This window comes from Fundulus heteroclitus, unplaced genomic scaffold (genome assembly GCF_011125445.2).
Source record: "Fundulus heteroclitus isolate FHET01 unplaced genomic scaffold, MU-UCD_Fhet_4.1 scaffold_169, whole genome shotgun sequence".
Taxonomy (NCBI): Eukaryota; Metazoa; Chordata; class Actinopteri; order Cyprinodontiformes; family Fundulidae; genus Fundulus; species Fundulus heteroclitus.
The window spans coordinates 287,648-300,121 of NW_023396581.1; the positions used below are offsets into that span (position 1 = coordinate 287,648).

At 41.7% G+C, this 12,474-nt stretch overlaps 1 protein-coding gene across 1 annotated transcript in view; it reads right to left on the reverse strand.

Annotated features, from left to right (window-relative positions):
* Window positions 1-9,153, reverse strand: part of LOC118558865 (breast carcinoma-amplified sequence 3 homolog) — a 163,866-nt gene extending 154,713 nt beyond the window's left edge. Inside the window, exon 1 of the mRNA XM_036129433.1 lies at window positions 9,108-9,153. Within this exon, the coding sequence (XP_035985326.1) occupies window positions 9,108-9,150 (43 nt within the window). The 5' untranslated portion in view covers window positions 9,151-9,153. The remainder of the gene's footprint in view (window positions 1-9,107) is intronic.
* Between the last annotated feature and the right edge of the window lie 3,321 nt (window positions 9,154-12,474).

Consider the following 12,474-nt stretch of genomic DNA (forward strand, 5'->3'; position numbering starts at 1 on the left):
GTCAGGCAGGTCAGCACGGGGCAAGCAGACAGTCGATAAAATATTCAATACAGCACTCCCAGTTCATGGATCTAATACCTCAGAAAAAGGCCCTCCTCCAAAATCTAGAAGGAAAAAAAAATCATCTTTTCTACAACCTTTACTTCGCACACCGGCTGGATGGGAGGGTGTATCATAGCCAGGGTGGAAAACCAACCTGTCAATGAAGATCTCACGGAGTTCTGGGGTTGAGCTTTAATGGATTCATCTTCGCATGATGTCTTATGGATTTTATACCCTCCCTTTCCTGACACTAGGATGGAGAAGCGAGCCTTATTGAGAGTGAAAGTTCAAAAGTGCAGTGTGACCTTTTCAAAATGATATCATAACACAGCGGCTAAGTCTTTCTAACCCACAGTTATTGGAATTCATTCTTTAACTTCCTTTCTCTATTGTTCGCACTTTCTCCAGGACTTTATTTGAGCCTTGCATCTTTAAAGTGCCCGCCGGGTGAAGAGAGAGCATACGGTGGAGTTTGACAATGTGCTGTGCGCGGAGCCTAGATGGGGCCTGGAATGTCTAGTGTCACTTTCGCGCAGTGGGCGCTAATTCCAATTAGCATCATTCAACTGCACTGGGGGCACATCACATCGACTAAGCCTCTGCCGAGACAGGCGCCCTCCACGGACCAGGCAAATACAGTAAAACACCAGCTGCTATCAGCCTGTTTCGCTGATTAACCTAGACACTAAGATGTCGCTGCTGTGTCTTCTGACTCCCGAGCCGCCACCTCCTCCACTCTCTGTTGTCTTGGGGTAGCTTCCGTCTACTTACATTTTTAACAAGCGTCTCCTCTGTCTCCATCTCTTTTATTGTGTCGTCTGAGTGTGTGGTATTTTATTACTTACACTGCATAGATTGGTTGAGTACACTGGATCAGTGTTACCCACTCAAACGGTTTTCCTTTCTCCTTCTGAATAATTAATGGAAATGGATGGTTAAGGACAAAGGCACTGAAGACTCCATTAAAGGGAAAAAATATTGAGAGGTGCTGACTTCATCAGTGAAGTTGTTAGCGCCGGAGCTCCTAGTTCACATCAACAATTTCCTCCAAGAGACCAGTACCTGAAATACCAGAACCTACACTGAAAGATGGCCAAAAAAGAATTCCAAAGTCCTGACGACATGATGGGGACTCATTCACACTGACACAAACTCCAGTGGGTGGTTATGAAATTCGGAGCTAACCTCAGTGATAAAAATAGCTGGATCTGGCTGTAAGACAGTTTGTTTTTACTTTTCCAAAGGATCGTCATTAGAAATCCCAGAGTTTCAGGGCCCCGCAGCTTTCATATACCTATAAATAAAAGCTTTCCTGAGTGTTACTTCTCTCTCTCTCCCACATGATGACACACACTCAGGCAGGGACCGGAGCCACGTAAATAGCCCCCCTCGGATGAAAAACATTCCAACTCTTCCAGCAGTATGAAAGCTTAGTGGATGGTGGGTGGACTTTAAAACTGGACCCAGCACTCGTTTCCCAAAGCACAGTTTTCACTGCCATCATTTTGACACAAGTCCTCAGATTCTCCTCCGACCTCCTGCATCTATTCACAGACAGGGACAAGCTAAAGTTTTTCCTGAACTGCACATCTTCCACAGAAAAGAAAGAAGGAAATGTCGAAATTTTGCATCCTGGCTAAGTTCTGTTAAAAAGCCCTTCTTCGTTTTAGCATTTATACCCTGACAAAAACAACAAGCGTAGCATCCACAACACTACCCCACAAATAGACATGGGTAACATGACTCCATGACACAAAGCCAAAGCACCAGAATATAATGTTTTCTATGGTCTGTGGTTGTTGCAGAGAATCACAAAAAACATAAATCTTTAAACTAAATAGTTTCTAAACACATTTGAATATGTTTATTTACAAGACAAACTCTCCACCAGAAGCTAAGCCTGAGTCAATCCAATCCAATGCTATCTGTACACAAGGACAAGCTAACTTCATTTATGGATAGTCAGAAGGTATCATAAGCATGATGAATCTGTGAGAGATTCCAGCTGAAATTAACCAAACAATCAAATCAGCAACTGATTGTTACAACATACAGAAAGAGAGATGTGTCATTGTCTTCTAGTGTCAGCAATTATTATCTGCAAACAAAAATATGCACAGCTCATTGCTTTGCATCAAAGTGCTACATGGTAGCCAACAATACTGCATCTGAAAGAACAGTTGTCGGATGAAAAAGGCTTTGAGAAGTGTAAAAATGTACAGCTAGCCCAAGAGAAGGCTCCCTCTAATGAGAGATTTTGCCCAACAGAGTTGAGACCGTAGCAGAGCTTGCTCAAGACTGGCAGCAGGTGTGACGACATCTGCAAAGACCTGGTGCTCTCAAGAACCTTTAAAGAAAGAACGAAATTCTCCAGGCAGGTAAAGAATGGAGAACAGAAGACAGGCGAAAAGTTATGTTCTGTGAGAAATCCTAGCGTCAATTGTTGAGACATCCGACAACCGTTTGTACTCAGAAAAAAGATGAGAGCTACGCTGATTTTTAGTGTTGCCAACAATGAAGCTCCCAGATGCCGAACCAATGTGGAGCTTCATTCCCCACAGCTCTATGTCAGGAGTGGGATATTGGATTGTTTTAATTTTTCTTTGTAACATCACAAATTTAAAAAAAAAAAAAAAAAAAAAGAAAGAAAGAAAAATCAACTACAAAACATTCTCACAAAATAAGTTAGGGTCATTTATCAAGCCTGTATAAACTATTGGTTTATACAGGCTTGATATTTATTCAATATTTTTGGAGAATGTGAACACAAAAATATTATATACACATTATATATACATATATATATATATATATATATATATATATATATATATATATATATATATATATATATATATATATATATATATATATATATATATATATATATATATATATATATAAGGGCTGGGCAAGTTAACGCGTTAATTTCGCGTTAACTCATTAGACTATTAACGGCGATATTTTCTTTAACGCGCATTAACGCATGTTGGTCACATGCTTTTATTTTGTGAAGGTCTGTTGCTGCGGTGTAGGGGTTTGAATCAGAACAGTAGGTGGCGATAATGCGCCAATAACCTCGCTGTCAAGCAAACCTCAGATTCAGAGTAAGAAAGGTGCTGCCCGGAAAAAAACAAAGCCGACATGCGGAAGGCGGTGTTTCCCGCAGGAATTTGCTTAGGCGAGGCGGTGAGTTGGCGGCCGGAACAAGTTTTGTGCGGAGCGGAGCGGGGGGGGGTCTGCATCCATGTGTTTTTGCCTGTTTTTCCCTGCCATTCACTATATGCACGCGAGAAAACAACAACAAAAAAACGCGTGTTAACGTCAAATAAACGCAAGCATATCGAGTTAGCAAGCATTTCAGTTTAAAGTTCTTCCAGCATGGAATATGACAGAAACAAGTTAGTTGTAACCACTGCCAAGTTAAACTTTGGTATTGAACATAAAATGGTAATGCTGCTCCCTGCTGTTACCTCAGAAATTGCCTGTTTTTGGTAGATTTTTTTCCCCATAATAAGAATTCCCTGTCATTGGCAATAAGCTTTAATTTATTATTATTGCTATTTTTTGTTTTACATGTTTAAGTTGAGCTTTACATTAAATATGTGTTACTGATAAGTGCTACAAATGTTACAACACTTTTGTTCATATGGCAGCAGAACATTAAAATAAAAGTGCTCTTTACACTACTTTTGAATTCATTCTTGGAGTTTGTAAATACAATGCGATTAATCAGGGCGATTAATCAGGGCGATTAATCAGGGCGAATAATCGCGATTAAATATTTTAATCGTTGCCCAACCCTAATATATATATATATATATATATATATATATATATATATATAAATTAATATAGATATACAAAATTGCTCTATATAATGACATAAATCACTTCTTTCAAACCCAACCTGAACCTGCAGACTCAAAGCTATTTGGACAAAAAAAGAGCCCGGCTGGGAACAGCCAGGTAAGACTATTAGTAATCCACCGCCGTTGGTCTTGGAGGCCACTGGAGAAGGGGTAGGGCTGCTGACTTCAGGAATGCTGTCGGTTCAGAGCTGTAAACGGAGTTGGCCTTCACCAACAATGGGGCATATTTTGCGAGATGCTGGGAGTCGATAGCAGGCGTCCGCTGTGACAAAGGGCCATTTCTCTGGCTCCGTGAGAAAGGCATGTTAGTTCAGCTCTTTGATACAGGACACTGTTTCTCTGACCGCCATTCATTACCATGTATAACAGACCAGAACTCAATGGACACTACGCATTAGGCATAACGTTTTCCTCCTACACACATTTACAAAGGCCAGGCTTCTCCAAACACTACTAGGTGTCTCATAAAATGAACCCCAGAGTTCATAGAAAGGAAAAAAGAAAAGCTTGTGCTCCGGCTTCATAGGATTTCTCCTTACTCTCTACTTAAGTATGAGCTGTTGGCGTATCGGAAGAATAACAAGGCAGAGGCATCCACATTTGTTTCCACTTATGTTACATGATCTTTGTGAGGCTAATTTGAACAAATCCCTTGCTTCAACCACACACTGTACTTTCCAAGAGGGCTCTTAACATATGTACACTGGGTGTTAATGTCATGCTCCGAGTAAACTGTGCTGATGGTCGGTCCTGGATGAAGCGAGCTCTATTTCTGGCCTGAGCTCTCGCTAGTCTTTTATTAAGAAACCATATAAAATGAGGCATGAGGAACAAAGGCTGCAGGGACCCTGTCATTTAGGACTTTCTGCAACATTTGCTCGCTCAGCTTCGGGACATTCTTTCTGGTAAATTCTAATCAACGTGGGCCTTAGCACCAAAGTACAGATCAATACTGAAGAATCAGAGATCAAAGAGCCATAACGTGAATCTGAATATATTTAATGGAACGCCGGCAAAACCGTTTTCGCCGTAAATATCACAAATGAGAGTCCTTTTTACTTTGCCAACAAGACAGAAGCATGGAACAAAAACTCTTAAAACTATACTTAGTTGTGGTGCTATTGAAACTCCAAGAATTTTTCTTGGTGTTTCAATCTTGATATCAAATTGTTGCAAAGATTTTTGTTATTGTCTAATGACCACATGGTCTAAGATGCAGTGCTGAAGAAGCAAGATGAAGGCAGGAAAATTACAGCTGGGACAACCACCAAGGAGCCTCAATCATTAAATGTGGATTTTTGACTTAATCCATGTGCAAGGAAGGCTTTTTGAAGATGTTTTGTCTTCACTATACACAGTAGATAACTACATGAACAGTCCTCTCCTCAAGTAGCTACTAGTTGCCTAGCGACTAACGCTACCCTAACATTCAGCCTGATGTGTGCACTCTTCAGAATTGCCCAAAATAACAAAAATACCAAACCAATTCCAAAATGTTATTATCTATAAAAGCAATATAAAGCACAAACAGGAAAAGCTTATTAAACATAAAAAAGTCGCTCCTGTGATTCAGCAGCTTGTACAACTACCATCAGCAGGAATGGCTCACTCTTCTCTATACGTCATCGTTTGCATAATCCGGTTACCAAAGCCTCACTTTTGACTTTAGGACAGGTTTGTCACACATCATATGTCTACGCATATAATCCCAGTAATAATAATAAATGCTCAACAGCAACATTAGTTCATCAATATCAGGTCAACAAAAGGTCATATTAAAATGAACGTATGAAATAAAATTACAATTCCATGCTCCCCCAGGTTCTCTGCCATAGTTCATGAGAGACTATAGCAGCAGCTACCTAAATGTCCTCACCCTTTGCCTATTACTCTTCGCATCCCAAACCATGCGCTCATTATCGAGTTTTAGTCACAACGGGATGAACAAGTGTTTGTATCTGTTGTATTTGCATAGGAGGATCTTATACCTTATCGTACTGTTCACATCAGAAATGATTTTTGTGTCTTGTTCACACATTTAAATCATGCAGCTGGCTGGTCACACAAACCATAAGTCAACATAAAATCACTTCCTCAACCTGGTCAGCGGGGTTTCCCCTAAGTCAGCCAGCTGTGACTACCTTGCTGGATGAGTGAGGGGCGTAACAGAGGTGAGCTGACTTCATCCTCCATCACTGCATCAGTCCATCTATAACACACATGAAGGTGGCAAAACAGATGCCTACATCCCACCTTGAAGTGTTTTTGAGCGAGCTGCACGAAGATGCCCCAACAAGTTTGCACCAAAGGCACTTTGGTGCAAACTTGTTGGGGCATCCGATCCAGTGAGCAAGGGGTGGAAAGTAACTGGTTCTATTTACTCATGTTATTATAATCAAGTGCAACTTCTGTGTACTTTGTATTTTTTAAAGACGTTTACAAAAGCGGGACTTTTACCTGTACTTGAGTATGATTTGATTTAAAGGCATACTATGCAACATTTTTCAGTTAATTAATGTGTTCCATACCGTTTTGGATGATTACATTAGTCATTTCAGGTCGAACAAAGGTTTTCTCGGCCGCCCTGGTGGTCTGTGGGGGAAATACCGCACCCACAGGCTCAGAAGTCTCGTGCAAGACCGCGAGAGTCGGTCTTGCTTCACGGCGAGAACTCCATGTGTTTTTGCCTGTTTTTGCCCTGCCATTCACTATATGCACGCGCGAAAGCAACAACAAAGAACCGCGTGTTAACGTCAAATAAACATGCAAGCATATCGAGTTTTTTTTTAAAATTACTATTATTATTATTATTTTTTATTTTTATTTTTGAATGTTGGCGAGGCGGTAGCGTGAGTTTGGCGAGGCGGCCGCGGCGGCCTCGCCAAGATAGCGCTGCGGGAAACCCTGATGTTCATACTTTCACTGTGTTTGTCATTGTTTGTACTGCCGTTTTTTCCACTTTTCGTTGCGTTCGCCTGTCTGCTAAGCTCAAAACAACCGCGCCTGGCTTGACGGAGGAACCAGAACAGCTGAGCATCTTTATGACAGTGCACTTTTACTTTCGCCCTCTGGGGGGAGCCTCGCTGGAAAATCAACCCCGGTTGCATAGTATACCTTTAAGTATTTTAACTCACTTACATTTGAAATCACATCCATTACCGTGTAACATATAAAAAAAACAAAAAAAAAACAAACACACACTGGAAGCAACAGCAGTGATCCCGCCACCACCCACACAGCTCTTCCTCTTAAGATTTTCTTTGGCAGTACTTAATGAACACATGGAATCAAGTCTGTTTTTACACAATTGAAGTTGGACTTAAAGAATGTTAGAACCTGGTAAAGGCCTGAAGTGTAAAGCTCCAAAACTGAAGGAGGGTGTGCTTTCTTTTTACAATGACTGTGTACATTGAACACAGAGTCTGACCAATAGCTTTGCATCAATCAATGTAAGCATAACTACCTTACGCTTACAAGTGCGAAGCATAAAGCAGATTCCCCGAAGCTCTTCCTCCAAACAAAGTCTTTCCAATTACTTTATTGCCTAGAAACTTCTCCTCAGCTCACTTTGCTCCATCTCTCAGTGTTGTGTTGCTGTGCCTCCCAAACGTGGCTCCTTCCCCCAGCATGCTGTAAGTGTACTACAGCTCCGGGGAATGCCAGCACCATGTCAAAGGAAGGAGTGAGACGGTGAGAGAAGAAGAGGTAGAGGAGAGGCTCTGGTAAAATGTTAATGTTCCTGTCCTGTTCAATATCCGTAACTTTGGTCAGGGGATTGCTGCCGCCTTTCCTTTCTTGCCCTGTTGTAAGAATACATGAAGTAGCAGGAGGTACCACATGTGGATCAGAGACAACTTTGTCCCCTGCTTTCCGTGAGCGAGCAAATCCACACCATCCCACACACTGAAAGCATAAACATTTCATGTTTGGTTAGTAGCCATGCATGAGGAATTCCCCCTCCCAGTTGGTGTTTGATGTTTTTATTGCCTCCATGTTGGAGTGCATTGTGCAGGATGAGCATCCTCACACTCTCCCAATGAAAAGTCCCGTTTTCTTTGGAACAGAGATTCGCAGTCTACCTGAGGGTAATCCATAAGTTTTCAAGCCACTAGCTAAGTCCTCTCACAGTAAGAGGGGGCCGCTGAGGGATTCTGGTTTACTGGAGGGAAGACAGCCGGGAGACGAAGGGATCTGAATGAGAGCGCATCGTGAGAGGATGTGAAAGAAAAAGAGTTGAGGTAGAGGAAGGAGGTGTTGGGTAATGTCTGGCAGATGACAGATCAGTGAATTATTTTCTTGTGCCCACAAGGCAAGAGAAGTGGTGGTGTGGTGGTCACATCTTCAGAACACTTACAGTCTTTATCCCACTCTTCCCCCCCCCATGCTGATTATTACACAGGAGGCTATTCAGCAGCAACCACCACCCCGACGCCTCCTGTCTCTCTCCACGCAGAGCATAACCGTCCTCTCACAAGCCATCTTGCCCTTTCTTCAGAGACCGTCTGAACACACATTTTGCAGTGGTGCAAAGATAATGGGAGGGGTGAGAACAAAGGCCGGCCTGCTTTTAGATGAGGCGTCTTTTTTGTCACTCGCCACAAAAGCGGTCAATTCAACGCCTCACCCCACAACAGCATCATAAGGTCATTATGCCCCCCACCCACCCCAACCAAAAGAACGCCTAGTTTATGTGCCAAAACCGCACATGGACCACTACTAAATACACTGATCACGGCTCCCAGACAAGTCAGTCAAACAGACGTCTCCCATAACACTTCAATCACATTCTCCGCGCCCCACCCCAAAACACAAATGGTGGTGGTGAACCGGTACAGTACAATGTATGTTTTCATCCTTCTGAGCCCACATGTCTGCTTGGCCTTCAGACTATTAACTCTTGCCCTCTATCCCAAGACAGTTGTTTAGTGTGTATGCAAGTGCGTGTCGGTAGGCCGAGCGGGTGGGAGGCTGGGGGCAGTGACAAGGGGTGGTTGAAAAAGGCCAGTCAACAAAACTCAATTGTCCTCATAGTGGTGGTAATAGCATTTGATTAAAATAATGACAGGGTGTTAGGGCTGAAAGAAGGGTCCCTCGTTGGGATTATAAAGGCTTAACATTGAAACACAGGGACAGGGTAAGAAAGGATGAGAGAGCACTGAATGGTTGCTTATCAAGGAGATAAAGTGTACTCACCTGAAGGGGCAAACAAGCGCACAAGTGTCATCCAACACCACATGGAAAAGAGATGAGAGAGAAAAAATAACTTATTGGTTTAATTATAAATGGTGCAAATCATGTGAATTAACCAACAACAAACTACAACACAAGTAAAACAGATAATGGGATGAAACTCAGCATCTACTCTCAGCCGTGTATTGCATGGTTCGTTGAAGAAATGGGACATTTTTAAATTGTGTGACAATAAAGTGACATTTAAGATTAGTACATCAAAGCACCCAGATCGGGCTGTCCAGTTCTTTAGTTTAATGGATATGCAGATTAAAGATGAGTTGTACTATACAGCTATTTTGCCTCAAGTCTTTACAAGATGGCGTGGGATTAAATGACGTGTGTACCCTGATTTACAATCTAAATCAGACAGTGGGCCAGAGTGATACAGCGCCAACCCACATACAATTATTTAGTTTTGAACTAAACTAAAATGAACTTAGCTGACTACAAGTGGAAGATACAGAATAAAAAGTCAAATGACAAACTAACACAGTATGTTTACCACATCATGTCACTTCTTTACAAAAAAAAAAAAGCATGGCTAGTTCTATTGACTGCTAGAATAGACAGACACTAAATCTTCTTGTTTTTTCCTGTTAGTGCCCTAGGAAACTTTAGTACTGGAAAGACCTCATAATATCGTTTTCTCTCTACAACCACAGTAAAGTCCACAGTGCCTTCAGGCAGTAATCTCAAACACAGGGCATTATGAACCTCCACACTTAGTGAGTGTGTCCTTTGCCATGACCCTCAGAGGACTTGGCGCTGTTAAACAGCCTCTGCTTTTGATGTGTGCCGAAGCCACAGAGAATGAAAGGGATAGAAGCTTTTACAAGAGGTCCAACAGCACAAAGTATCTGTGCTCGGTGTAACAGCAGTGCTGAGGGTCAGAACAGGGGACGGAAAAAAGAACAGAGTAAAAAAAAAAAAAAAAATTGTGTGAGAGTCGTGTGTTAAGGGCATGAAAAAATACGATAGCCAGTAGGGATGTCAGCAGCCTGAGAATGGGAGATGTCTAAGCCGGGCTCAGACTCTCATCTCCTCACACGGCCTCTCCCCTTCCCTGCATCCCTCTCTGCATTTATCCCTTACACCTTCACAGGAAGTTCAGTCTGGCCCTGAAGCGACGCCGTCCCCTCAGTGCTCTCCCTCCCTCCAACACTTGCAGAGCACTGGCTCACACAAAAGGAGAGGCAGTGAGTGTGTTGTGCATAAAAGGTCACAGAGATGTCAATGAGTCTATGAAGACTTGCTATGACTCCTGCACATGTCACTGTGCAGGAGTTTTATCCTCCACCACCATCCATAACCATGTTTTATTACGCACATACTGAAAAAAGGAAAAAAAAAAAACAGATGCAGTTACATTTGGTTGCTTCTTCCTTAGCTTTTAACCTGTGGTCACATGTTTTTGGTAGAGACCAAACCAACTACCATATTTTTCGGACTATAAGTTGCACTTTCTTTCACAGTTTTGCCGATCCTGTGACTTATAGTCAGGTGCAACTTATATATAAATTTTAAATGATAATTCAAATTGACCAACATGAACCAAGAAGTAAGCATTACTATCTATAGCCATAAGAGGGCTCTCTAGGCTTGTGAAAATTGTATACTAATCTTGTACCACTTAAAAAATTTATTGAAATATGAACTTATAGACAACAAAAGACTGAACACATGTACATATGTTGTTTTGCTGTTTCATTATGCATTAACGCAGTGGAGTGTTGCGTGGTGCAGTGTGAAGGGCCCAGACTGTGACAGAAACCTGTCATTGGGCTGTCTGTGATGCTAATAACAGCTAGCGCTAGCTAACGGGTCTGTTGTCTGGGTGGGTTACAACTTCGCTGATGCACGTGAGCTTTATGTTGCTCTGAAACATCCATGTTGTACTGTTAGCTTAGCACGTTAGGCTCATGGTCTGCTTTAGGTGCCATTTTGACAACTGCCAGTGCATTTCCCCGTAATGGCCCGTTACGCTGAAATGTGCTAGCAAGAACCTTCCTGGTTTGAGTTGCAGGCTTGTGATGCTGATTTACTCCTTTCAACCCTTCCAGACATGTTCCATATTATTCAGTCAGTTGTGGATGCCAGTCTGGTTGGTTTACCAGATTAAATATCAGTTTTTAGTTTTAGGATTGTGTGAAATAAATTTCTAAATAAATAGTCTAGTTATACGCTTATATATGTTTTCGTTCCTCTTTATGACACATTTTTGACTAATGCGACTTATATTCAGGAGTGACTTATAATCAGGAAAATACGGTACTACAAGCAGACATCAACATTTGGAGATTTATTGCTTTTTCATATTGAACAAATCCGTCAGAGTTAGTCCAGGCATATTGCTAGGACGCCCTTCAGGTTTCTCTTTGGGAAGATGTTGCTGACATGCTCTAGGAACAAACAACAGCTCTTCAGGTAGCCCTGACCCCTCAGGTAGATCCAAGAACATAACAGAACACATCTCTCAGAGGTTGGTGGTATCCCTCTATGAACCAATGACCCATGGACAGACAGGAGGAGGTAAGTGGAAAGAGCAAATTCTGGAGCACATAACTCAAACTTCTGGCCAAGCACTTAGTCTGAATAGGCATCAGTAAGAAGACTGAGCTTTATGAAAGAAGAAATTACAAAATAAATAAATTGATAAATAAATAAATAAAATAAATGATGGCAAATTTTGTATCATCAGAGCTTTACTGTAACTTCATTAGACAGAGAAAAAATATAAAAAAGAAGAGAGAAGACTACGAAATGGAAAATTGCATTTGAGAAGTCTCCTGCTTTATGGAAAAACATTTGCATGGCTTTTCCTCCAAACAGATGATGTACTGTGTGCGATGACAGAGGCTTTAAATCAGATAAGTATTTCTACCTAACACCGGGAGCACGTTCAGGCAGATGAAACATACCTTAATGAGAGACGGCACTGAGTCACTGAGGCTGGTGACAAGAAACTAGACCCAATGTGACAATATGTAACGTGAGATCTTTTATTCTGCCCGACTAAGAGGGTCAGAATGTAAACATTATTAAAGCTGAACTTATCTCAGAAACACACTGATGCTTTAAAACAGAAAAAATGAATCCCATCACATGTAAGGTTATCAGGGCAACATCCAGTCAGGTTAAGGCCATAGCCAGTATGTATCTGGAACGCTTGTGTTTCAATGTGAGACCTGAAGGGATGGATTGATTACAAGCCGTTCCTTTGGTTATTGAGAAGGATATAAACATATTCTGACATGCCCCTCGCTAATAAAATGCAAATAATGAAAGACATTTTATTTAGTCTCTGTGTGTCTGTGTGTGATATCTTTTG